This window comes from Micropterus salmoides, unplaced genomic scaffold (assembly GCF_014851395.1).
Source record: "Micropterus salmoides isolate LMB-PRFRI ecotype aquatic unplaced genomic scaffold, ASM1485139v1 Ms_hic_scaffold_2, whole genome shotgun sequence".
In the NCBI taxonomy this organism is placed as follows: domain Eukaryota; kingdom Metazoa; phylum Chordata; class Actinopteri; order Centrarchiformes; family Centrarchidae; genus Micropterus; species Micropterus salmoides.
In genome coordinates, this window is record NW_024041150.1 from 39,181,570 (window position 1) to 39,208,383 (window position 26,814).

The 26,814-nt window shown below is 37.7% G+C and overlaps 3 protein-coding genes and 1 pseudogene across 8 annotated transcripts in view; 1 reads left to right on the forward strand and 3 right to left on the reverse strand.

The window, feature by feature from the left end:
• Positions 1-26,814, reverse strand: part of LOC119912524 (trichohyalin-like) — a 729,783-nt gene that overhangs the window by 161,450 nt on the left and 541,519 nt on the right. The gene's annotated exons all lie outside the window — the stretch shown is intronic.
• LOC119912537 overlaps positions 1-26,814 on the reverse strand; it is a 452,474-nt pseudogene that overhangs the window by 34,049 nt on the left and 391,611 nt on the right.
• The window catches only part of LOC119912538 (butyrophilin subfamily 1 member A1-like), a 166,799-nt gene continuing 155,049 nt past the window's right edge, over positions 15,065-26,814 (reverse strand). The window contains exons 4-7 of the mRNA XM_038731771.1: positions 17,197-17,484; positions 16,837-17,012; positions 16,374-16,454; positions 15,065-16,139 (exon numbers count right to left, since the gene is read on the reverse strand). Coding sequence (XP_038587699.1) covers positions 15,939-16,139; positions 16,374-16,454; positions 16,837-17,012; positions 17,197-17,484 — 746 coding nt within the window. The 3' untranslated portion in view covers positions 15,065-15,938. The remainder of the gene's footprint in view (positions 16,140-16,373; positions 16,455-16,836; positions 17,013-17,196; positions 17,485-26,814) is intronic.
• Positions 18,122-26,142, forward strand: LOC119912543 (butyrophilin subfamily 1 member A1-like). 4 transcript variants are annotated; one of them, XM_038731783.1, is made up of 6 exons: positions 18,122-18,497; positions 19,322-19,419; positions 19,814-20,134; positions 21,275-21,553; positions 24,238-24,357; positions 25,260-26,142. In XM_038731783.1, exons 2-5 carry the CDS (start codon positions 19,323-19,325, stop codon positions 24,348-24,350), a joined length of 810 nt encoding a protein of 269 aa, XP_038587711.1. In that variant the 5' UTR covers positions 18,122-18,497; position 19,322; the 3' UTR covers positions 24,351-24,357; positions 25,260-26,142. The 4 variants fall into 4 exon arrangements, with proteins under 4 accessions (XP_038587711.1, XP_038587710.1, XP_038587709.1 ...); XM_038731782.1 differs by having other exon boundaries at positions 18,122-18,387; XM_038731781.1 differs by lacking the exon at positions 18,122-18,497 and adding an exon at positions 18,547-18,698.

Here is a 26,814-nt window from a genome sequence, read left to right on the forward strand (position 1 = left end):
ACTGAGAAACAGCAGAAGTGATGAGTGTTGAGCCTCTGGCTGGCTGTCACTGCTCCTCCTGCTCACTGATGAAAGGGGCCATTTAGTAGTTAGGCTGACTCCTCATTCTCTCTTTGTTGCCTTCACAACACCGAACATCCACTCAACACAACAACCACCACTAACTTACAAAGAACTTAAGTTTCTGATGGTGTGTATTCTCCCTCTTTGTGTGGCTCACTGAGTCTGGGCTGTGACACAGTAAATACAGAAAGATTAAGATAAAGACATGAACCTCTTTGTTCTTGTTCTCCAGCTCTTCCTTCACAGTCTGCAGTCGTTCTCCTTCCTCTGCTTCTCTTCTTGGAGCTGCTGCAGCTCAGCTTGTTTGGTTTCAACCTGGAAGGACAGCGAGAAGTTTTAAAGAGAGGAAATGAGACAAATGTTCTTTTTACAAACATTTAAAACTTTACACTATAAATTAACATCTGTGACAAAAAAAAACAAATAAGACTTTATTTTGTACTTGACCTACATAAACTACTGTGACATAAAAATGTGACTTCATACTATAATCAATGTATTATATTATTAAACTAAAGATGAACCTCATTCCTCTTGGTCTCCAGCTCATCTTTCAGTGTCTGAACTCTTTTCTCAGCTTCTTCCCTCCTCTGCTCTCCTCCTGCAGCTGCTGCTCCTTAAACTGAGAGAGAGGAGAGACAGAAACAGGGACAACAATCCAGACATGATTTTAGCCATATTTATTTTATATATATATATATTATAAATTTGAACAGTATTGCATTTGTTTCTTACCTCTCTACCTCGTTAACTGTTGCGTTGTTTTAATCAGGTATGTGATTGGCAAAGGGCAAAAAAGCAGGAAAATATACTGAGACCCCCCCACACCCGGGATCCACCTCACCCTCAACCCCATCTTTCCCCAAATAAAACCTGTTAATCCCCAGAGTTGCGTTTGGGTCCACCCTGTCCCCACACTCCACAACACAAAGGTTGTTTTGTGTATTGATAAAATGTAGAAAAAAGTTTGACATTTCAACTCTTGCAGCGGGCAGGTGTGTGCGTGAGACGAGAACGACCGCGGCAGTTTCACGGGATTTTGCCAGTTACACAGAAACCGTTGCCATGGTTGCCGTATGAAAAGGCCTTATATAAATCCTGTCACAACCATTCACAAGAATCTTTTTTATAACGTGCCAAAACCTTTAACATAAGGAAAGTGCAAAGTGTGTAGACTACAGGAGTGATCAATCGACAACAAAGTCAAAGCAAACTTTAGACATAGCCTATAACAAGCAAACATAAGCGAGAGTGACTGTGGTACACACTGCGCAGGTGGGGAAACATCCTTGTTGATACTTTATATATTATATTTTACACGTCAGCCTATATAAATGACCTCAAATCCTTTCCATTTCACTCCGCCAGCTCCTGAACCCCCCTCTTCTTTTTCTAATTAAAGATCTGCATGATTCACATGGGTCAGATTTACAGGTCACATCCTTGTTTAATCTCCATTGACTTTGCTTTGAATGTTATGTCCTGTTTCTTTACTTACATGTTTTGTCTCCCTTTCCCCTTTTTTGTTCTTCAAACTCTTCATTGTCACTGTTTCATTTGTCATGAGCTGCTCTCTTTCTGCTTCAATGTGGAGCTGACCTTCAGGTTTGATACTTTTAAAGCGCTCCTTCTGTTCTCCTTTATCCATTTCATCCCTGTGGCTTCTCTTGCTCTCTGTGTGAAAATACAGGCAGTAGAATTAAAGTCATGTCCTTGCATCACAGCATATGAGACAATTGAGTCCAAAATCAGGTGTTAATGGGCTACAAAAATAAGACACCTGACAATTTCACTTATTGCAAATAAAAGTAGAAAAAACACCACATATTTAAAAAAAATACTGACAATTTATATCATATTAAATTTACACAATTAATCACATTACTATGTCCCATTAATCTGTAATTAATTTGCAACTCACTGATTCTGTTCTGTCTCCATTTCCACATAGAAAAGATAAGTAACAAAATTATCATGATGCAAGCAGCCAAACAAACAGCCAATCCAATTATGATGGGGGACAAACTGGACTGGACCTCAAAGAAATCATCTGAAATTATAAAACACAAAATAACATGGTGTTTATAGAACACTAGACTTCAGCTATTTGAAACTAAAACATTGATCACATCATCAATCATTTCTACCTGGAACCTGGATGTGAGTGTCTCTGTTCTGGTTGATGTCTTCTGTTGGACTCTACAGGTGAAGCTGTTGCTGTGTCTCTTCTCCACAGTCACTCTGCTGCTGACAGTATAGAGGTCATCAGGACCTCTGACTGTCTCTGTAGGTCCAGCAGAGAGGAGGTTTCCCTCACCGTCCAGCCAAAACACCTCAGGCTCTGGATACCAGCCTGCAGACTCACACTGTAACACCACTCCCCCTTTGTGTCTGTCAATCCCTGCTAAACTGATGACAGGTGAGGAGACGGCCCCTGATGTTGAACAAGAGGAACAATTAAAATACAGGTCAGTTTTACAAAGACTGCATTAATAATTAAAAGAGATGTATAAATGTAAATCTACACATTTTCATTTTGTCCAATACTTGTAAATATTTGCTAAACTAATGAGATTCCAGCCTCAGCTGCACTTTGTGTTTGGTCCAAATTAGCAACTGTTAACACATTAAACTACAACAAGGTAAAATGTAAACCTGCTAAACTTCAGCATGTTAGTATTGACATTATGAAGATGAACCTCATTCATCTTGTTACATTCTGATGTTTGCATTTAGCTTAATGCACCGCTGTGAATGGGGTTGTAGTGAGAGTCACTTTGTGTCAAGATTTTGGAGGCTCATGTCTTTTTTATTGTCTTTCAAAAACCAAAAACACAAGAGAAGAACTGTGAGACCTGACCAGGGACTACAGATTAAAAAAATCTCTATTAAATTAACCAATACATTAATGAATACATTGATTACAAAGTGTAATTTTTGCTTTAATGTAAGCAGCCAAAAGTTTTTTTCAGCTTTTATGTAAATTAAAGAAAAAAATTAAGGACCAGTTGTTTCACACATTAATTTTAAAAAGTCAATCTGCTGCCTGTCTTGGAAATCGTATATATATGGTGTGATCTAAAGAAGCAACAGTAACATCGGGGTGCAGGGTTTAATGAAGGGTCAGCTAACATCACATCATAAAGTAAGTCACATCACATTCTGTTTAATTTATATGACTCTATGTATCATACTTATATAAACTACCTTAAGTAACATGGAAAATATTTCCTCCCAGAACATGTTCAGTTCAGCTGTTCTAAAAAACATGTAACCGTTAAACTGGTGTTTGATAGCTGTGAACTCTTCATGTCCCAACATGAATGGCTGAAAGCTGTTTTGATCCTACTTCAGTTATTCACTGGATACGCTGCACAGACTACACACCAAACTGCACTACACATACATCATGTATCTACTCACCAACAACAAGCTCAACGGAGGCGTCTGTGTTCATATCTGGAATGTAACATTTGTATCTCCCCTCATCAGAAGGTTTCACTTTGGAGAGTTTCAGTGAAATGTTTCCGTGCTTCAGTTCATCAGTGAACAGAGTTGTTCTTCCTTTAAAGGAAGGATTTTTTACATTTACAACGTCCTGACCAGCACGCCACACATAAACAAATCTGGGGTTCAGATCTGGTCTTGTCCACTCAAAAGTCTTGGCAGCAACATCCACTGCAGGCTGCAAATGACATGGCAAGATGACGTCATCGCCAACTTTTGCCACTATTGGCTGAGGAGAACCAATTAACTGGGAGTGACCTGGAAGGAAACCAAATATAGGCTAGTTATAAGTTCTTTTAGTAAGAACTAGTTAAATTAGTTCAGCTTTATAAAGTGCGGCTGAACCATATACAAAAAAATCATATTCTGATTATTTTGATTTTGTGATGTGAATTTTATATTTTACACTATTTTACAAGTAAATAGTGTGTTCACACTGTTGCTGGGCTCACACTGATGTGCAGCCAGGAGAAGCATAATTACAGCCTAAACACATATTTGCATTGCATATACATACTTTGCCAATAATGTTGAGCCTTGGGAGGAGGTCAAACTTCAGCAAACTCAGAGTTTCCCATCTCAGGCTCAATCAATTTAGAGCTCAGGAATAATCTCAGAGTTTGTTACGCCTGCTTTCTGAAACAGGGCCCTAAGGGCTGTTTCACAAAAGCAGAATTTAGAAATCCAGGATAACAGAAAAAGCTAGGCTTGACCTAGTGTGTTCAGAGCATCTGGGCTTTATCTGTTTCACGAAGGCCAAACCAGGCTCAGGAGGAGCGACTATGTCAAGCCAGGTGTAAGTAATTCAGATAAATGTGCTTCAACAGCTTTCTTCAAGAGACCACACAGTCGATCACAGATTCATTGATGCTGAAATGCTGAAAAGACTTGTGCAGCATACTTTACACACACAGTGAGTAACAGCGAATAAAGAAGGTTTACGATGAAAAAATGCACATATCATTTAAAAAAATAAAAGAAACAAGGCCGTAGTATTAAAACAGCGAAAAAAAATGTGGCAGACAATAGAGGGCCGACTGAATGAGTAAGTAGCTAAACGTATTACTGCTTTAACTGAACTGTCATTATTATAATATTACTATGAATGGTAACGTTATGTCAGACCTTAAAAGTGAGCAGTGGACGTTAATATGTCACTTAGCAAATGTATTAATTACAACCACTAATCAACATAGTATCTATTCACAACAAAAGTTATCTCCTTATAGAAAAGGATCCAAGGGGACATAATTAAGGGGTGACGATACACTTGACTCACCAGATGTGATGATGCATAAATTCTCTGTTTCTGAGAACAAGATGAGAAAAAGTATTTTCACACTATTTGAAGTAATATTCAACGCTAAAATATCTATATAATAGAGGGGAGTCTGGGGGGCCTCACTGACATGTTTTTGAGCATTAAACTCTTAATTTCCTGACTTCTGGAGAAATATTCTGTAGCAATTTATGGTGGAAATGTCTTTATTTATATAAAAGGAAACAGAAAATTCAGCTGGCAGGTGACTGTTCAATATATAAAAATATAATACAGTAATCAGCAGCTTGTTCTGAAAGCTTAAGTTACTTTTTTGGACAGTGCACATTTGTTTCTTCTATGTTTACATTGCATTGCATGTTTTCTTATTGTGAAAATAAACCTTTCTTAAAGCATTTTCAGTTATTTAACATTTTTCATTGCAAGCAGCAAAAAGTACTGTATCATATTTGTAACTTGACCCTGAGGTTGTAGTCCTACAGTCTGACAGCCAGTCAGACTCACACCTTTCTAAAACATGACATTGATACATCCACAGGTGAACAGTTCCTGCTGTGCTAATTGTTTTACAAACTATTTATTCATTTTAGTTATTTTTTGTTATGTTATGTGCCTTTATCCTCGCTGTTGCTCACTGTGTGCAAAGTATGGTGCATGCGTCTTCTTCTCCAATTATGAAACCTAATAAACACAAACTATGTGCTACCATATTGCCAAAATGTAGGCTACCTGTGTTATTTTAATGCAGTGTAATGAAAAATATGCACAACACATACATAAGAACATGGAATAACTGAAATAAACACATTGGTTTCTGATCGGCGTGACCGCAGACTGAACATATTAGGCACCAGGATTAACTAAAGTTTTCTGTTACTTAAACATCTGCATGCAACTCTTTTAAATGTTTAAAACATAAATGATGCTTCCACACATGTGTTTCTGGCTATATTAAATGTTTTTGGGGGTTTTTTCAGAGAAAAACTAAAAATACCAATTTTTCAAAACAGTTAACAGTCTTTAAACCTGCAAAAATTGTTTTTTTGGTTTGTTTTTGGGGGTGCCACTCCTGAGGGCAGCAGAATCAAGCTGTGAACCAAAACAGTAATACTCTTATACGATTATATTTGTGTGAGAGTTTACCTGTACAAAAGTGTGATAGAAGATGGACAATGAAAAAAAGTATGGTTCTGAGCGAACATTGAAGAGACAGTCCAGCCATCTGGTAAAACATCCTGCAGTTTGGAAAATGGACAGAAACCATGGAAACATTATCTTGTGGAAAAGACTCTCTGAAGTTGTGTTGAGATAAAATATGATTAAAATCCTGATCTTGTCAATTTTATCACTCAATCCCCAATTCAAATTATTACATTTAACAAAAAACTGTTTTCTTTTAATTTGAAGTCTGCTCAGGATTGAGTTTATATTTGACCACACTGCTTATTCTGCAGAAACACTAGTTCAAATTAAAAACTTTGATCAGTAAAACGTACCGTTACATAGTTACATATTTATAATAGGTTAAAGGCTACATATTTAATCATATTCTTTTCTGGGTTTGAATTTAAACAAAGCCCTACAGACTTCACTGACCTTCACTGAGACCTTACATAAATAACATGACGTGACTTTTACTTTCACTTTTGTCACACAAACACAGACAGAACATCAGAAAACTGCGCTTTTTCACAAAACTCTCTTAGTAAATTAAAGTTTTTTGATGCTGATAGAATCGTTTCATAAAACCCTCTCCATTGCACAAAGTCCATGCCAGTAATATTTCATGTAAGATGATAAAGACTCTCAATACTCGACAGGTTGCTCTCAAACTAGCAGGCGTCCTGTTCAAATGACTAAAAAATCTAAAGCTGATTAATTTTAAAATGGTAAGATAAGAAATAGGCTTCAGTAAAAACAAAAAAACACAAAAGCAAACAATCTGTTATTATGTGCATTTAAATAGATGTTAGACGTGTTGAACAAGGAAAATCCGACGTACCTGCTGTCTGTTCAAGGGACTGCTGTTAATTATTAATCCAGGTAAAGTTGGTGTAAACCTGTTCTGGCCGGGCAGCCTGAGAGAAAGTCAAAGACGCGTTCCCGTCTCAAAACGTTTTGGACCACTTTGCTACGGTTTCCGGGTGGGACGACTTGTTTTCTGGGACATATGCAACGCTGAACATCGGGCTTCATGGGCTTCAAGGTATGTGTTCTCCTGTTTGGAGGGCGTGTGTCACAGGTGTTAGCCAATCAGCAGCTATGCCTGTATAAACACCGCCCTGTTAATATAATTGATGTTTCACTCTGGTTTACCAACTGCAACTTGTTAATTCAGTAGATCTCTTTTATCTTCTCTTTTATATAAAATGTAAAATACAAGGCAAATAAGTGTATAGGTTTACAAACTAGCCTACTATGAATAACATGTGGTCAATGTGTAAATTAATATGCAGGATCTAAACAAAGCATTGTGATCCTGTCTGGTTTCCATAAATAGGCTAGTTTCATGTCTGTGTTGGACACAGGAGGTCCCCCCATGTTAGAAAAATACATTGAAAAACAGCCTCTTGTAAGCCCCTTTCTGTGAAGTAAAGTGCCCTCCAAAGTGCGCCTATGTGCTAAAAATACAATAAAGGGCATCACTGTTTCATGTTGAGTGTCTTTGCTGAACTTTGAGCTTGTTGCCAGGCAACGTTTCTTAGTTGTCTCAGCATCTTGTTAGGCTCGCTGTCTTACTGCAGGAGGCAGAACAGGACCCTTTAGAAATTTGTGTTACATCCATCAGGCCTTTCTATAAAGTGAGTGTTTGAGAGAGATAATAGGAGACACAGGGACGTAAAAAATTATATCTCCAAGAAGCTTTGTATGTGTGAAACGAGTTAATATTTGTGGACTACTGAACGCCCTGCGGGATGTAGATTTCCTTTCTGAGAGCTACACAATGTTTAATACTTCATACTTAACTCCAGCAACAGTTATACTCTGCATGTATATGGAAGCTGTAGGTGCAAGTTACTTTGTGTGAATGAAAAAGCCAACAGTAAATCAAACTGTTAAATTTAGCTTCACCTTCAGTTACAACATTAAATGCTGCTGGCACATTAATGCTTTAGGTTTGTATTATACTGTAGTAATGTAATAGTATAGAATGGAATATAATATCACATTCTGCCTGTGTACTACAAGTTATTTTACCTGTGATACTTTGTAAATATAATTTGCCTATAACCAATCCTCAGGTATGGTGTCCTTTGACATATCGCTGGTCACACTAGAGTTTGAGTTTTGTTGTGGCCGTAACATGAACAGAATTGATAAAGCTTGCACAGATGATGGATTTTCTCATGGCATATACTTAACATTGGAGTACTACTTGTAACTAAGTAAACATTTAAAATACTTGTATAACCACTGCATTGTAGACAGCCAGATGACCATATTTTTGTTTTTTTATTATTATTATTTTGTATTTTTTATTTTTTATTTGTAGCACAAAATACATATAAAAATATATAGAAATACAATGTAAGGATTATGCAGGAGAGGGAAGAAACCCCCGAGGGTTTCTGGTAAAACCTCCCCTCTGGATTTTCAGTTAATATCATACAAAACAATTCTAGAAAAATATAATGACAGCAATGATAAACAGTTAAATAAAACATACACAAAACACACACGACATCAGTATTTTTTCAAGTTTGACTTAAATACTGACAATGATGGAAAAGGTTTGATAGAGATGGGAATAATATTCTAAATTACTGGTCCTCTGTATTTTATGGAATATTGTCCAAGAGTTTTTGAAAATAAGGGAGATGAAATTTTTTTCTTCTCTATCAACACACATAATATCCTAAAAAATCTAGCTTTCTGTTTGATATGTGATTAACAATGATGATTACAGTTAATGAAAAGATGAAAAGGTAAATTGCTACTTTCTGCATTAAAACAGAACTCTAGCATTGAACGTAGGAGCCATCCAAGACAGATATATTTCCTAGGAATAGTGGCCACACATCACAATCTGCCGGTCCCATACACCTCTATCTGCAAACACAGGTACATATTGGGAGCTTGGGTAAAGATCTGTTGGAGGGAACTGACTTTTCTCAACCTTTTGTCTCCAGCTCCCCCTTGTCAGTCTGTCAAATCAACGGGCAGTGATGTGCAAAGACTGTGCAAAAAAAAGAAGAATAAAAAGGACACCCTTACTGCGTGCTATGTAAAGGTTAAAGTTAAAAAAGGCTATCAGTGATGGTTACCCTCCTAAGTGGGTGTTGATAATTCAAGATGAGAAACCACTGCTGTATGTTGAAGCCACAGTGAGTGTGGCCCCGGCTTTTGCGTCAAGTTCAGAAATAAACTGAACAGGAAGAGGAAGTTTTCACCTGCTGTAGTTCAGTCTGATGCTCAGTCAGCAGCAAGACACCATGGAGGCTACATCTCTCTGCTTCAGACTGAGTGAGTACTGAGTCTCTGGTTTCTCTTTTTACTTTTATGTGTCTGAACATCAAAGCAAACATGACTGATAGCTTTGCTCCTCTGTTTATTCAGTGATGCTTGAATTCATTCGGCTGGAGACACAAGCTCAGAATCACACTCAAAGTGGTGAGCAACAAAGAGAAAATCCTACAAATTATTTCTTTTTAACAGTCACATCATTCTCTCAGAATCAACATAGGAGGTTGATCTTTACCCATTAAATACATCTATGCCTAAAATTTTCATAAATTAAGCTGATCTCAAATTTGAAGTTAAATTTGATTAGTTCAAGCTAATGTATCATTAGTATTCAACATGCATTTGGGATTTAAAAGGTAAAAAATAAATAAAAAAATTTGGCACAGTGGCCCGGTGGACAGCACTGTCGCCTCACAGCAAGAACGTCGTGGGTTCAAACCACGGTTGCCCCGGCCTCTCTGTGTGGAGTTTGCATGTTCTCCCCGGGTCTGCATGGGTTCTCATCCAGGTGCTCTGGATTCCTCCCACTGTCCACAGACATGCATACTTCATTAATTATTATTTTATTTATTAATTGGTGACCCTAAATTGTCCTTGGGTGTGAGTGTAACTGGTTGTTTGTACCCCGCCTTTCACCCAATGTCAGCTGGGATTGTCTCCAGCCCCCCATTGGTAGTGATATTTGGGGCTGCTGCTTAGGCAATTTTTAAAGTTTATGTGGTCCATATCTAAAAAAATATTTTCACAATTATATTGTGCTGACAATCGCTGCTTGACAGATAGTGTTACAAAGCTAAAGATGATATTGTGCTAGTTGAATGGCCAGGACGGGAGCAGACTAGTCATGGTGATGTCACCGTTCCTATGAAAGGTCCTATTGTCTGGAGTTTGATAGAAATCTCAACAGTGTCTAGTTTCATGAAAGGTGAAAGTTCAGTGAAAGTTTACTGTTGCATTTTATATTTGTATTTATGTTTTACAGGTTTAAAATTCTATTTAAAATTAAAGTTCATGTGTGGAATTTGTAATCTAACAACAAAAACAATTTCTATCATCTCTCCATCCCCTCCTGAAGAGACCCTCCCCAAAGCCACTGCTGCCCCTAACGTCCTCATCCTGCTGTGGGTAGTTGTCACCACTTTAAGTCTGTCTCTGGGGCTGCTGGTGGTGGGATTCCTTTATATTAGGAAACACAGAGGTAAAGAAAAGCAACATCATCTAATCTGCTGCATGTTAATAACTTCCTTAAAAACACTTAGAAGAGAAGGCAACTATAGCCGTCAAGTTTATGAAGGAGTGCATCTTATCACACATTGGGTTTGATATTCATGTAACAGTTTACATAGTTAGAAATTGAATGACAAAGAACAGCAAAGTCACATTTGTGTGAATCATGTCCGCTGTGTCCAAAGAGAGCAGGTAATTGTTTGAGAATGTATATGTATAATGTTTTTGTGTCTCTGATGTCAGTGTGCTTGCGTTTCTATCCATCAGTGGTGCTCTGCTTTTCCTCAAAGATGGCAACAGCAGCATCAAACTCCGGCAAAGACGATCAAATAGGTGAGACTGTGTGTGCTGTGATTCAAGTCATTTTGATATATAGAAACTTAACCATCCAGAAGGCTTCTTCACTTCTGACTGGCTGTCAGGGAATCCCAGCTATTTAACCTCTGAAGGGTCATTGTCAAGATGATGGATACCACTTGGTTCGTTGGTGCTCCTGGCTGTTGTAACGTCAGTTGTTAAGACTTGGCCTCAGATGACTCAAACGACCAGAACGACCGGTGTTGGCTTTTTGACAATATTGCCCCTGATAATAATTCTTGGATAACGATGACCTAGATCAGGGGTATTCAATTAGAATTCAAAGAGGTCCAGTTAGAGAAAATTTCCCAAAGCAAAGCTCTGGAGCATAATAATGACTAACTTGCGTTATCATTCAGTACCATAACATATAGTAGTATCAACATATGTTTTTAGTCAACAACATACTGTCAATTCAAATAATATTTCAATAATATTTACTGTCAGTTTTCACATCAAACTGGAGGGATAGTAAATAATAACTACTCATAATAACTAATATATTCAGAATTTTAGGAAACCAAAATAAAGTCCCTAATTTTTAACATTTTTTTTATAATAAACACTCAACACATCTTAACAAATGAACGGCTGTAATGCCTCCTCTTCTCTTTCATTCCCTCTTGTTGAGCTACCACTCCTACTTTCTCTTGTTCAGTGAGAAACATGAGCTCTGGTTTGTCCTGCCAGCTAGGATTAGAGATACTCGAGATATTCTGTTTTTGAACTGCCCGTGGGAGGAATGTAAATGTAAGAATCTGTACATTCTTGGTTAAAAGCCATGTGAAATCTCTTTTCTCTTTCTTTGTGTGTTTCCAAAATGTCTGGTCAATCTGTCAGACTCGACTCGCAATGCTTATCGGAATGCACAGATTTGATTTGCTGAGCAGGATCATGAGACGATTAGAGCACATGCAAATAGTCAGTGAGTTTCCTGGGCCGCCAAACCTGTACAGTAAATGCTAGAAAAGCTATGCGGGTTAAAATAGAAACGCTCCGTCACGAAGTAGTAATTCTCAATAATTAATTGGCTGTAGGAGAGGACGGCAGCTGGGTCCGGATCCGGACTGTGGTCCGCCTATTAGTGACCTCTGACCTAGATGACTGAGAATCTTTACAGACAAAAACTTTTATAGTAAACTGCAAAAAATGAGCTAGTTGTTTTATCTAGATCAAAGAGTTGTTATTTTTAAACCTAAAAGAACATTTATAGTCTACATTTATGCACGTGTACTTATGTCTACCTGCCAACCTTCTGCTTCTGCATTTAATAATCTAAATGTACTTTAAATTTTTTACACAAATGTTTTCTTTTTTTGTTTCAGTCTCTGAAGACAATGCTGCAGATGACCCAAACAGTGTGACATATGCAGTCGTCGTCATAAAACAAAGAAAGGACAAAGGTTTATTTGACTTTAATTTAGATTTTTCTTTTCTATAACATGATGTGATGAACCCAACAAGACTGTATGGGATAACCTATTTCTTAAGCATTTACACATTTTATAAGCGCATATTTACGCTTTAATTTATGAAAGTTATACTTATACTACTATACTTATGATTTGCAATTATGTGAATCACTTAAATAATAATAATAATAAGAGGAGTTGCTTTGTGTAACTCTCCCTGATGTTGAAAGTGGCAGTTGAGACGTGCTGCCCAGCAGGACTGATGTCTGAATTATTTTTGAATCCTCTCAGTGTGTCATAGATGGTGTTTTGTTTTTAGACACAGCAGACGCTGCTGATAATTTGAGTCTTTGCCCCAAGACAAACCACAGCAGAAAACCACAAAGACATAAAGGTGCCCATTTAGTCTGTCAGTATGAGTATTTTAAGTTTTCTTATCTGTCTGTCAACCTCTTGCTTACTGTTGGTTTCTCTGGTTCAGATGAAGATGAGTCCTCACATCAACCTGTTTACTCTGCTTTGACCATGAGTGCGAATCCACGAGTTTGCAGACCTGATTTGTATATTATTAAATTTTTGTTAGATAATATTTCAGGTATTTTCTAAAAATGTGCCCACACAGTTCTGATGCCCCACAAATCTTTATCTGTTTAAATCAGTATGTAACTGAGAATGCAGATTTCCCCTGCGAGTTATTGTTATTTGACCCCTTTAAAGTGACTCCAAAGGCCCTGTAGCTCACACTGTAATCAATGATCTGTCACACTTTGGGTGATTCCTTTTTTTATTACTTTCTTTGGGCAAGTGAGCTGATGCTGTTCAGATTGTTGGTAGAAACTATGTGCTGTAATCAGAATGAAAAACAATACATTCCCCCTGAAATGACCTCAAAAGAGCTCTTACTGGCAAAAAGAAACAGACGCTGACATAATATTTAGCAGTTTGGTTCAAAAGGTGGAAAAATTCAATAAGTTTTAAATTTATTACATAATACAAAAGCACAGAAAAATGGTAAAATCTACATGCAAGCTGCAATCTGAAATCTCACCACTAACAGCCCCTGTTGACAACACATGGTCCCTTTAAGACACAACAAATCTGATAATCTGAACAGCATTTTTCAATAACATGAGCTAAAGAAACAATTGTCAAGGTAATCCCATGTTATATTGAACAGACCGTTTTATCTGGATAAACATTTTTAAGTCAAACTTTACATTTTCAGTGCCACCACACAGCTTCCCAAGCGTGTGCTTGTGCGCATGCTCGAACTAATAAGGGAACCATAACAGAGTCCGATACAATGGACGGCATCATATTCATCGTATTCTTTGTATCATGTTAGTTACCATTGTTCATATGTCGTAGGCTAATGTGGCAAGCCACAACGTTACAACTAATCAATGGATAACGTTGGTTGGCGTTAGTTGGCAAGCCAACTAAAATGTTTCTCTTGCTTTGCAGTAATGTTAGTTTACCTGTCCAATAGGAGGAAAGCCAACTCTGTGTGTTTATATATGTGAGGTCTGTTCGTTACCCCAGCCTTTTGGATTTTGACTGATTCTCGTTTGGCATGAAGGGCTTCAGCACATAAAACTTTGTTATTGGTTTTTATCCTTACAGAAGTTTGTCTGTAGGAGCTGATACTTTTTTGATGTTAGCAGAGTAAAATGTTTTAGCTGCAGTAATGTCGCTGCGTATAGAGTTCAGTATAAGTTAGCAAAAACTCTTGGGAGCACGCATCAACATCATCATGTTTTTTGTGGAAAATCTGACTTGATTTTTTTCACATAGGAAGCAGTATGTTACAGATATCCGAGAAAGCGGGCAAATGGTCCATTATTTGTGAGGTTACAACCAGTTCACAAAAAGCAATAAAGTGATTAATTCATTACAAAACTACATACTGCCTCTTTAACATGAAATATGAATTCTACTTGTCTCTAAAGCAGAATCTGAACCCATGAATCGCACAGCAGCCACAGACTCAAGCTTAACAGAGCAGGAAGTTATCTATTCTCCTATCCAGAAGGTAAGGGGGCTTTCACACCTCAAGTCCGCACCAAGGTCCGGATCAAATATCGTTGTCGTTTTAAAAACTTTTTTTTAACACAGTAGTGTGATGGATGCAATGAATGATGAAATACTGGTTTGAGGGACACAAACGCATTGAATATCCCTCCTGTCGTGCAGATTCATGTTTTAAAATTACGAAGGTTCCTTCTGCTGGGAAGTCCTCAGAGTGGCTGAGAAGGAAACCCCTTCAGTTTTTTCTGAATGACTACAAATTGCTCTTTGAATCTCTATAGGGAAATGTTCAGGGCTCAACAAAACAATTAGTTTCATTATCACTTAATCTTCTGATTCATCAATTAATCATTTTATTAACAAAATAATTTATTAATAATCAATTTAATGTCAGAATATTGTGAAAAATGCACATAACAATTTCTAAAAAAACAGCTGTTGTGTTTAAGCTTCACCAATACATTTTTTTATCTTGATCAAAACAGATAAATATTCAGTTTACTATCATAACACAAGACAAAGAAAGTTTTCACACTTGAGAACTGGAAGATTTGCTATTTTTGCATCATCTAATTGTTTCAGTTTGTTAACAGCGATACTGATGAAACTGTAGCTTTTTTACCGTCCTGATCTTTCAGGTAATCAGGCCTGACTTTAGCGTTTAGTTGCTCCTGTAAAAGCAGAAAACGACCCTGGAGTTAAGAATATTTTTACCAAAGATATAATCTTTTTGTTTTCTGTTTTACAGGCCACAAAGAGCAGCGACACCTGACCGAGGAAGGGAGGAGAGACCCTGTTGGTGTCATTATGTTACTATGTGTTGAACTTATTTGTGTATTTTTAAAGTAATTTCATATAACTTCATTACATGTAATTAGAATATTCACTGTAATTGAAAATGCCAAGCAATATATTTACACACATAGGGGATGTTTAGTCTTTAGTTTTAACTCACAGCATCAGTGTCAGGCAGAAGTTAGTTAGATTTATTATTAACTGTCACATTCAGAAACCATCTGTCTGTAAAAATTGTTACAGTCTTCTGCAACATTGTGAGCAATGTATTCTCCTAAATTACCTCACACACACACACACACACACACACACACACACACACACACACACACAGTAACTCATCAGAGGCTGACAGACACCAGTATGAATAATAACACCTACTCTATCTGCTATCATAAACAGAGAAATGTTATTGCTCAGTTTCAGTGAAGAGATATACAGACAGATTTTGTTAATTAGCTTATTATAAATTTGCAGACTTCTTTTTTTCTTTTATTTTTACAGCAGCATGGAACATCTGCACAATTTGATATATAAATGTATTTTTATTGTTCTGTGTAAGCATTACCCTTAAAGCTTGAATGCATGTGCACTCCAGATATAGCTGCGGCTAGCTGACCATGTGGTTATCACAAACAACGGCTGAATTCTCAGTTCTGCGTCCATGTATGTTGCTGAAAACACTGTAAGTCAGAGGGTCTATATGCAAAAAAGAAGGGAGACATGGCTGGTAGTAATGTCTTCAAGCAGAGTTGCTAAACACCTCATTTCACTGATCACCTTACTGAAAGAAGTCATCTGTAGACTTAAGTTAGTTTCATATTGTCTGTATTCTCCCTCTTTGTGTGGCTCACTGAGTCTGGGCTGTGACACAGTAAATACAGAAAGATTAAGATAAAGACATGAACCTCTTTGTTCTCCAGCTCTTCCTTCACAGTCTGCAGGTCGTTCTCCTTCCTCTGCTTCTCTTCTTGGAGCTGCTGCAGCTCAGCTTGTTTGGTTTCAACCTGGAAGGACAGCGAGAAGTTTTAAAGAGAGGAGAAGAGACAAATGTTCTTTTTACTAACATTTAATACTTTACACTATAAATTAACATCTGTGTCAGAAAAAACTAATTTAAGACTATTTTGTACTTGACCTACATAAACTACTGTGAGTTTGACTTTGTCTACATTAGATGACATAAAGAATGTGACTTCATACTAAAATCAGTGTATTATATTATTAAACTAAAGATGAACCTCATTCCTCTTGGTCTCCAGCTCATCTTTCAGTGTCCGTACTCTTTTCTCAGCTTCATCCCTCCTCTGCTGCTCCTTAAACTGAAAGAGAGGAGAGACATAAACAGGGACAACAATCCAGACATGATACTATTAATGTAAATTAAATGTTTAACAGAATAAATCAGAAGTTAAATTTTGAGTTTAAATTTGATAACTTAAGTCTGCAGTGGTTCATACTGGTTTCAGTAAATCAAACTTCCCACTTAAAGTCTCGGTTTTGTCTTTTGCTGCCATTTCAAGGATTCTCAACATCACAAAAAGTTGGTCACAATTAAAAACCAATCAAAAGACGTCAACTTAATTTAAATTCTTTTCAGCAGTATTGCATTTGTTTCTTTACCTCTCTAACTCTTTACCTTTTGTGTTGTTTTAATCTCCATTGAATTTTGCTTTGAATGTTATGTCCTGTTTCTTTACTTACATGTTTTGTCTCCCTTTCCCCTTTTTCGTTCTTCACACTCTTCATTGTCACTGTTTCATTTGTCATGAGCTGCTCTCTTTCTGCTTCAATGTCAACCTGAACTTCAGGTTTGTTTCTTTTAAAGCGCTCCTTCTGTTCTCCTTTATCCATTTCATCCCTGTGGCTTCTCTTGCTCTCTGTGTGAAAATACAGGCAGTAGAATTAAAGTCATGTCCTTGCATCACAGCATATGAGACATTTGAGTCTAAAATCAGGTGTTAATGGGCTACAAAAATAAGACACCTGACAATTTCACTTATTGCTAATAAAAGTTCAGCTATTTGAAACTAAAACATTGATCACATCATCAATCATTTCTACCTGTAATCTGAATATTTGTCTCTCTGGTCTGGTTGATGTCCTTCTGTTGGACTCTACAGGTGAAGTTGTTGCTGTGTCTCTTCTCCACAGTCACTCTGCTGCTGACAGTATAGAGGTCATCAGGACCTCTGACTGTCTCTGTAGGTCCAGCAGAGAGGAGGTTTCCCTCACCGTCCAGCCAAAACACCTCAGGCTCTGGATACCAGCCTGCAGACTCACACTGTAACACCACTCCCCCTTTGTCTCTGTCAATCCCTGCTAAACTGATGACAGGTGAGGAGACGGCCCCTGATGTTGAGCAAGAGGAACATTTAAAGTGAAAACATTATTGTACTTTAAAGACTCATGTGAACTTCTATCCAGGGAAAATATCATTTAAATCCTGAACAGACTTAAAAAATATTTTTTTCCCCCTTATCTTGTCTGATGACTAATTTTATCACTGAATCCCAAATTGAAATGAATTTAACAAAGAACTGTTTTTGTGAATTCTGCTCCATGTTCTGCTTATTCTGCATATAGTTCAAATTATAAACTACACATATATACATACACATTTATACATATTAAATCATATTCTTTTCTCTGTTTGAATTTAAACAAAGCCCTACAGACTCCACTGACCTTCACTGACAGTATCGTTACACAAATAATAGGCACCATTGCTCTAAAAGTTGCTCCGTGTATCATCAGCTTTAGACATGATTTATTACTGACTAATGGACTTTGTACAGTGTAAAGGGTTTTATGAAACGATTATATCAGATTTAAAACCTTTTTAAATTCACTAAGACAGTCTGTGATACAACAAAAGTGAAAATATTTCACCTGCAGAATGTTCTTGTGGTCCCTCCCTGTTGACAAAAGTGAAAGTAAAAATCACGACATGTTTTAGCCGGTCAATGTTTTACTACCGTAATCCCCTTCCCCCACCACCCCGCCACTATCCGTTCAAAACATAGTTGGATTTGCCACAAGCAAGATTGCCCAGCAACATCGCTCAAAAAGTTGCCCAGTGTATCATCAGCTTTAGTATTGGACAGGTTGCTGTCAAACAGGCGTCCTGTGAAAAACTGAGACTTTGTTCTGCCCCGATCTGACTGAGAGAAACTCAAGGGCGCGTTCAATCTCAAAACGTTTGGAACCGGTTTTTGTGTTGAACAACTCGGAACAGTGCGCAGCGGTCTCAAGGTGTGTTCTTTACCTGCTCTATATGAAAAGCGCTATAAGATAACTGTTGTTGTAAATTGGGGCTATATAAAACGGAATTGGACATAATTGGACAAGAGAAACTGAGAAAGGTAATGTGAATGGTGTCATTGTCATGTTGGTGTTACTGGAGTAGAACCGAGAGAGTTAACGTCCATAGACTCCTGATCAGAGGAGCAGGAAGAGAAAGAGAAAGAGAGAAATAAGGTTTTACTGGTTTAACTGGCTGAATTAATTTGTGAACGTTGATGGCGCACACTCACGGTTTGACGACTCTTTGACGCAAACAATAGGTATGTAGGCTTTTTACATGTAATACTTTTGTTTTAAGACCTTAGTTTAACAAAATGTTTCCTAACCTATATTTAAAAAACCAACACAGTATCTCTCAATCTTTCACAGATCTTACTGTATTGGTGGTTTTTAGCACAGTTGGTGTTTGGTGTGTCATTAATACACAAAATGTAATAGTAGACTTGCGCTATGGAGAGCCAAATCTAATTTACATAAAACAGTACATATTCTTATATATATACATCAGATATATGAGTACAAATGAAAGCAAAATACAACACAAATTTGTTTAAAATAAATTGATACCTTTTTAAGGCTGTTTGTTCTAAAAGGGTGGTCAACATGATCTGTACCAACTTGAAATGCACTATAAACCTTTTACTGAGTTTCTGTGACAAATCATAAATCACAGCATAAATTGTTGAATCAGAAGTAAGCATACATTATTTCTATTAAATGGACTATAAATGCAAAACTATCACCAGATTGCTGAAAGTCTGAACCATGTGGGTCATTTCCCTGCCTTTAGTTTTCTAAGACCGCTAAGTAAAGGGTTCATTTTACTAGAGTTAAAGTAGTTTTCCTGTTTACAGTTGATTTATTTATATTCTCTCAATTCCAGAATGATTCACCAGAACAAACAACCTCTGCTAAGTGACCTTAGTGCTTTGGTTTTGCATCACACTGTCGTCTTGGTTCTCCTAACCCACTTTTGTGCAAGTAAGTTACACATAAGCATAATAATAAAGTCTTTCTATTCAATCTTACATAATAAAATACAAGTCTTCAGCCATGCTAGTGTCTTGGTAAGACTGTGTGTAGTGTTCACCATATTTATCATTTAGCATGCTAACATTTGGTAATTAACACTAAATACATATCACAGCTCATTCTGATATGAATGTCATTTTGCAGGTAACTGATCATAAATCAAAGTAGTGGACATACAGAAAGTTAGACTTGATGTTTGCACTAGATGAATATTCAGAGAGTCATAAAAGGTATTACAGTTAATCCTATGAAGAAAATGATGTAAATGATCCACAGTTTTATTTCACAGACAAACAACAAAGGAGCTTGAGCAGGATTTAAAAACAGCCCTGTCTTTCCCCAGGTCAGTCTCAGATAGTAGCAATGGTTGGTGAAGACATTATGTTGCCATGTCATCTGGAACCTGCCGTGGATGCTGTTTCTATGACTGTGGAGTGGGCAAGAAGAGATCTGAGCCCCAGATTTGTCCTCGTGAGACGTGGCGGTGTGGAACTCCTGATTAACCAGAATCCATTATATGTGGGAAGAACATCCCTCTCCATCAACAAACTGAAGCACGGAGATGCTTCCCTGAAGCTCTCCAATGTGAAACTGTCTGATGAGGGAACGTATATTTGCAGCATTCTCACACAGGGAACATCATCTGAGGTTAAGGTTTATGTAGGTAAGTGGCTTTAATCCAAGAGGTTGAAGATGATGAAGTCAAAGATTTAGCACGTCTGACTTTAATACATGAGACTGGAGCTTGGGTCCCATCACAGACTTGCAATTAACATTCAGCTCTTTAGTTAACCGTATCTAAAAAACAGTGTTTTAGTTAACTAACCATAATACAAATTAAAGAACTCCTGCACACTGTCTCACACTCAAGACACTGAACATAACCTCAACACTTAACCTTTGCAGTAACCACATCATTCCCTAACCTTAACCATACTATGGTTGCCATGTGCAGATAACAGAGAGAGCAATTAAAAAAACATTATCATTGTATTTAAGATTTGGTTTTATAGATTCATCCCTTATTGAAGTTCCTGTCTGGTGATATATTGAATATTGTGGTTCATTAAAGGTTTTCAAAAAGAGGACCCTTTGATAATGAGAGCAAAATGGCAGACAATAATCTCACTCTTATTAATCAATCAGTATTTGAGATATTGTAAGGCAATTTGAACATGGGGAAATATAAAAGAGACACTAAAATAGTCAAATAGAGCAAAGAGTTAAATAGAAAATAAAACAGAATAATCAGGACAGTAAACGTTACAGTGCAGTGCAAGCTATTAATCTACAGTCTAAGATTTGATTTGTTTTAATATTCAGCAGATTTAAGATGATCCTCCATTCCTGCTGTGAGTGGTATTGTGGGACAACAACAACTTGAAGCTGAATTCTGGTACAATGGTCTTAGAAAGAACTTTCAGCAGACCTGCAGTTTTCTGGGAACGCTGAATCTCCATGTTTAGTTTTGACTCTGGGGACAGAAAGAAGACCTGTCCCAAATGACCTCAGAGGTCTGGATGGTTCATAATGTAGCAACTGTATTGTAGTTCACACAGCAGATAGTTAGGAACAGTTCAGTAACTTTCAGAGTGGTGAGAGACCTGGGTTTAACTCCCCTACAAATGGGTCCCTGAGCAAGACCCTTAACCCCTAGTTGCTCCAGAGGCGTGCGACGTATGACAAAATAGCAATTTTAAGTCGCTTTGGATGAAAGCGTCAGCTAAATGAATAAATGTAAGAAGTGCTGTGATTTCATTTTTTATGGAGATTTTTGTCACATTGTCCTCTTCCTCATCTTCAGGTTCCGTCTCATCACCAGTTTTAAGCATTTCCAAAAACAGCAGTGGGTTATTATTAGACTGTAAATCTAAAGGCTGGTATCCAGAGCCTGCGGTGTTTTGGCTGGACGGTGAGGGAAACCTCCTCTCTGCTGGACCTCCAGAGACAGTCAGAGGTCCTGATGACCTCTATACTGTCAGCAGCAGAGTGACTGTGGAGAAGAGACACAACAACAGCTTCACCTGTAGAGTCCAACAGAAGGACATCAACCAGAACAGACAAGTGGAGATTCATATTCCAGGTAAACACGATTTAGAAAGTTTTATCAAGTTTAAGTACATATATTTTAGCACTATTTAATTCCCATTGCTATATCTAGGGTAATCTGATGAGCTTGGATGCTTCGGATCATAAGCAGTTCCTTTCTTTCTCCACACTTTGGCCTTTCCATCACTTTGGTAGAGATTAATCTTGGTCCCATCAGTCTATAAGATTGTGTTGCAGAACCTTTGCGGCTCATCTCTGTACTTCTTTGCTAATTTCAATCTGGCCTTCTGATTCTTCCTGCTGATGAGTGGTTTGCATCTTGTGGTGTGGCCTCTATATTTCTGCTCTCTGAGTCTTCTTCAAGCATTTTGAAACCTTCACCCCTGCACAGTGGAGGTCCTTGGTGATGTCACTTACTGATGTTTTGGGGGTTTTCTTCACAGCTTAACGATATTTCTGTCATCAACTACTGTTGTTTTCCTTGGCCGACCTGTTCGACGTCTGTTGCTCAGTTGCCAAATTGTTGTGCTTGCTCTGCCCAATGTTTGTCCAATGGCTCTGGTCGATTGTCCTTCTTTTCTCACCTTGACATTTGCTTGCTTTTCTCCCATAGACAGCTCTCTGGTCTTTATGTTGGTTTATCCTCTTTAACAGGAAATACAGTTTTTATGGGTTTGAACCAAGGATGAAAACTTAGACCAGTCATGCAGAGCTATTTAATGTTTGGAAAATCAACCTAAAAGTCAGTCACATGTTCCAATAGTTTTGCTCACTTGAAAAATGGGTGGGTTCAAACAAACGGTGTTATGTCACATCTACATGTGAATACCACGAAATCAAAACTGAAATTCTGAACTCTCATACTCATCTTTTGATCTTAAGCCTAAACGTCTTCAGTGAACAACAAAATCAAAGGAATTTGCCGTTACAACACTTTTGGAGGGGATTATATATAATATATAATATATCTGCTTATGCATAAAGTAATATAAAATAATTTCAGTATAATAAATGCATTGCTAATCATGTAACGTGCTGTGTCCTGCCTCCCACCAAGAAGAGGTCAGTTAATATGGCCTATTTAGCTGCCTCTTGTGGCAAAAGTTTTTCGTATTTATTATTTTTTTTTGGCACCACACATTTCTTTTTCATGTTTCTTTTTGCCATTTTTGCCATTTCTGCTGCGCTTGTCACACAAACCTGGGCTGAGTTCAGCCCTGACAAAATTTTTTAAAATTGACGTCACCCAACTCCTTTGATTAATGTTTTTGAGCCAATCAGATTTCAGCAAAAACAAGGATTAGTCCGAGCTGGGAGGGGCCGCCCTTATAACCCCTCAATATTGAAAGTATTAGTCTGAAGCAGACACATACAGCGTTCCGCTGCAGCTGACAAGACGGCCGGCCAGGTCTTGTATTGTAAAGTAAAACATTAGAACTATAATATATAATAAAAACTTTTGACCACTGGCCGGTTCAGCCTGAAATGGAATTCGCTGTTGGTCTTTGAAGCCGTGTTTGGTCCTGTTCATGCCATGTTCACTGGGAGGCTACTGAGTGCGGTTTTGTTGTCCCGCTCTCCCGGCTCTGATTCCCATTCCGCCTTCATCCATGCTGGCTACCCCCAACCCCTGGCCAGAAAAAGATTGAGTAAAGGTGTAAACACTCTCATACAGTCAATGGTAAACATTAATTTGACCACTAATTGCATGGCTAGCTGAGCTAATAAGATAATGGCAGCTAATTAGCAGCAGTTAGCAGATGCTTCAGTAACAAGTAACACTACCTGTCCATAAAGTTGTGTTTTTCAGTGGGGCATGTTTGGCCTCCAGAAACACTATGCCCCAGCAGCATTAAAATATATAGAAAACCTTTCATTGGACGCTAAATTAATAAAGGCCCCTGAATGCAGAATGAATCAACAACATTTTCCAGGAAATGACAAACTCTAAAATATCATCAAGAAAGCCTACAAAACAACCTTTTTTTGCCATTGATGGACCAGAAACTGGCAAATTAGTGATGTATTGCAAGGCATACCTTATAAAAAACATTTAAACATTGATTTTGATTTCATGGGAATGGGAGCATTTATGTTTGTATGTTTCTCTAAAATTACACTGAGCAGACAACACATCTTTGATACTCTCTTATATTTATTTGCATATTTGGTATTAAAGTAATCCAAAAATAATCAGGTTACATTATTTTTAAATTATGGTACTTTGATTATGTTACCGATTACATTTTTTAACAAGTAATTAGTAGGCTAATTGTACTGGAATACACTTTTAAAGTAAACCTCCCAACACAGAGGATAATTAAATGCCACCTAGCTTTGTGCTATAACATATACTCAGTGTCATTGGTTGCCACTGTCAAAGAAAGGAGTTCGACTTGTCTCCTGTGGTTTCGCTCCTCTTGAGCTGCATGGTGGTATCACTTCAGTTCATTTAGGTTAACAAATAGACACAGGCAGAAATTAAACAATTGGTATGAAGGTTATTATTTATTGTCCATAACAGGAGTTACAAGGGTACCTTGGATTTGTGGGAACTTTCCTGTGTTTGTTTTCCTCTTTCTCTCCCTTTATTCCTGACAACATACTTGTGTTAAAAACGACTGGCATTCATGATGTTTAGTAACCAGTGAATAGGACAAATGACCACCATCTGACTGTAATAATGTAAATGTGAATTTTACATTTTTCTGATTTCAGATGATTTTTTCATCGTCCCACCTAGTTGTGATGGTTGGATCATAGCGGCTTCCTGCTTAATGTTTGTGGTTGTTGTTATGGGCATTGCTTTGTGTAAATGCAGACGACGTTGAAAAAATGGTAAGTCACAAATGTATTCAACTTCTTTATGAATATAAAGTTCACAGTCATTTTTATGGTAATTATAAAAATGTGTAGCAGACTTGTTGTTAACCCCCATGTCCAGTTTATGCTAAGCTATCTAACTTCAGAGTTAACAGATAGACAAGAGAGTTGTATTGATGATCTCATCTAACTCTCAGCCTGAAAGTGAAAGTGAATTGTCCTGTGAATTGCTTTAATACCTTTTGTCACTGAACTGGTCTCACAAAGCTGGTTACCAATCACATGTGCTAACTCTGGCTAAACCATGACCTTGCACTCATGAAAGATTTGTAACAAACAGCCAATAATACGTTTATTTATGAGTCCTTTCGGAAATGAATAATTTATGCAACCATAACAGATCCAGGGCAGAATATTTAACAGAACACTATGAAATGATTGATTCCCTCTGATACATAAATTCATTGGAGCATCAGTAAGAGAGATTCTGTGAGGTGAAAGTAACAAAAACTAATCACAGTACTAGAAGCAACAGACACGGCTAAATGTAATGCAGTCACAAAATACTCAAACAACAGACTGTCATGCTGGTTTGTAAGAATCTCACTCTCCTCTGTTGTACTTGACCCTTTAATGTGAATGGAGTATTTCCACACTGGGGTCCTGTAGGAATTTCTCCAGTTAATTGGTCAGGATGTGGTTGTTTTTATATGTTTTGAATTGTAAATCTAAAGAAAACATACTCCCTGTTTGTTTGGCCCGCAGCTTTGCTTGGAATAGCGTTTGAACTCACTGTGAACTCCAGCTATCTTTGTAAGACCAAAAAGCCAGGGCTACAGTTAGCTTGCTTTGTGAAACTGACCCCAGGTCGAACTTGTCAAAAATTTAACACTGTTATTGGTTCTACTTTTACACAGAAAAGAGAGTAGGACAAGCATCAAATGAGATGACATCATTCAAGACGGACGGTACTGCTTGAAGGAGAAAGAGTGCAGCACATGACAGACAGGGACAGAATTGTGTATTTAGATAAGATGCTCAACAAACTTAATGAAGAGTTACAAAGGATTGAAGAGGAGTGGGAGTTTGTAGTAAAAGCTGTTGGTGCACTGAGAGAATATTGATTGAGAAACATATTAAAGTAACTAAGAGATTTCTGGATGAGGCCTTCTGGAGACTTTCCAAAGGGACAACTGTCTTCAAAATCCCTGATGGATTATGACGTTTCCTTGGTAACCAAACCCAGCTGAAACTTCTCCTGCTGTCTTCCACACACACACAAACAGATCATCTGGACACCAAAACAGATCATCTGGACACCAAAACAGATCATCTGGACACCAAAACAGATCATCTGGACACCACTTCTCCCACCTCCACTTTCCTGACCTTCGTGTGACACAGATAGGGGATCGCCAGACACCCCCGGACTGCATTCCTGAGAAAGAACTCTGAGGCCCCATCCACACAATCAATCAGCATTGATCTCCTCCTATATCACAACGACACATGATGCACATCTAGTGGCCGTTCACGTACACGGGGAATTCCGGTGTAAACATGAAGCAGATGGTCTATTTCGTAGTTACAGATGATTTGGCAAAGCATAAAGTAGGGGAGAGCAGGGGCAAAAGTACCATTTTGATTATGTTTTAGACAGTGATATATTTTTGCTGTGGTTACTAACTCACAAGTGTGGTCGGTCTATCAATACCAGGTGGTATTTTGCAACTGCAAATGTATTTTGTCCTTTATCTTTGCAAAAAATTAATAAATTACATTTTAATTTTTTACTATTTATTTACAGTTTCAACAAATGTTTCAAAAGTGAACCTTGTTCAAAATGTTTTTTATTGGTAATGTCAATCCATTTTATAAAACATTTCTTCCATTAAATGGAAACGTAACTGTAAGGAAAGAGGTGAGCCAGTCCTTTCCCGCCATCTTAGTGGCACTCCCATCCACTGTGATATTTGCAGACCTATCTGCTGGCCAATTCATATATAAATTTGTGCACCTAAAACAAACAAAAAAATTGTTAGAGGGAGATTGTTTATGAACTTTACATGATTAAGATAAAATAAGACTTTACTGATCCTGCACTGGGGATATTGACATTTTGCAGCAGCTACAGAGACAGTGGAAACGTAAACATAATATAGAAAGATATGAATGTTAAAATACAAATTTAGACTTTGAGCAGTGTGAGTGAGCTGCATGTTGAGTGTTTTTTTACTGTAGCTTACTACCTACACTGACCTTCATAGGTGAAAGGCCAAAATAAATATCAGCTGTTCTCTTGATGTAAGCAATCTAGATTCTAGAGTCTCCTCTGTAGACGAGACCACCAGGGTACCACATTCCAGAAATCATGTGGTACCCTGGTGGTCTCGTCTTCTCCCTACTGGTGTCTGGCCTCCTTCTGCAGTAGCCTACCTGAGCAAAGTGACATGGCATATTCCATGCGACTTA

Coding starts and splice junctions, on each gene's coding strand:
- LOC119912543 (XM_038731783.1), top strand. CDS start 19,323: ATGATTCACCAGAACAAACAACCTCTGCTAAGTGACCTTAGTGCTTTG. Junction 19,420..19,813: donor CCTAACCCACTTTTGTGCAA/GTAAGTTACACA, acceptor GTCTTTCCCCAG/GTCAGTCTCAGATAGTAGCA. Junction 21,554..24,237: donor AGTGGAGATTCATATTCCAG/GTAAACACGATT, acceptor TTCTGATTTCAG/ATGATTTTTTCATCGTCCCA.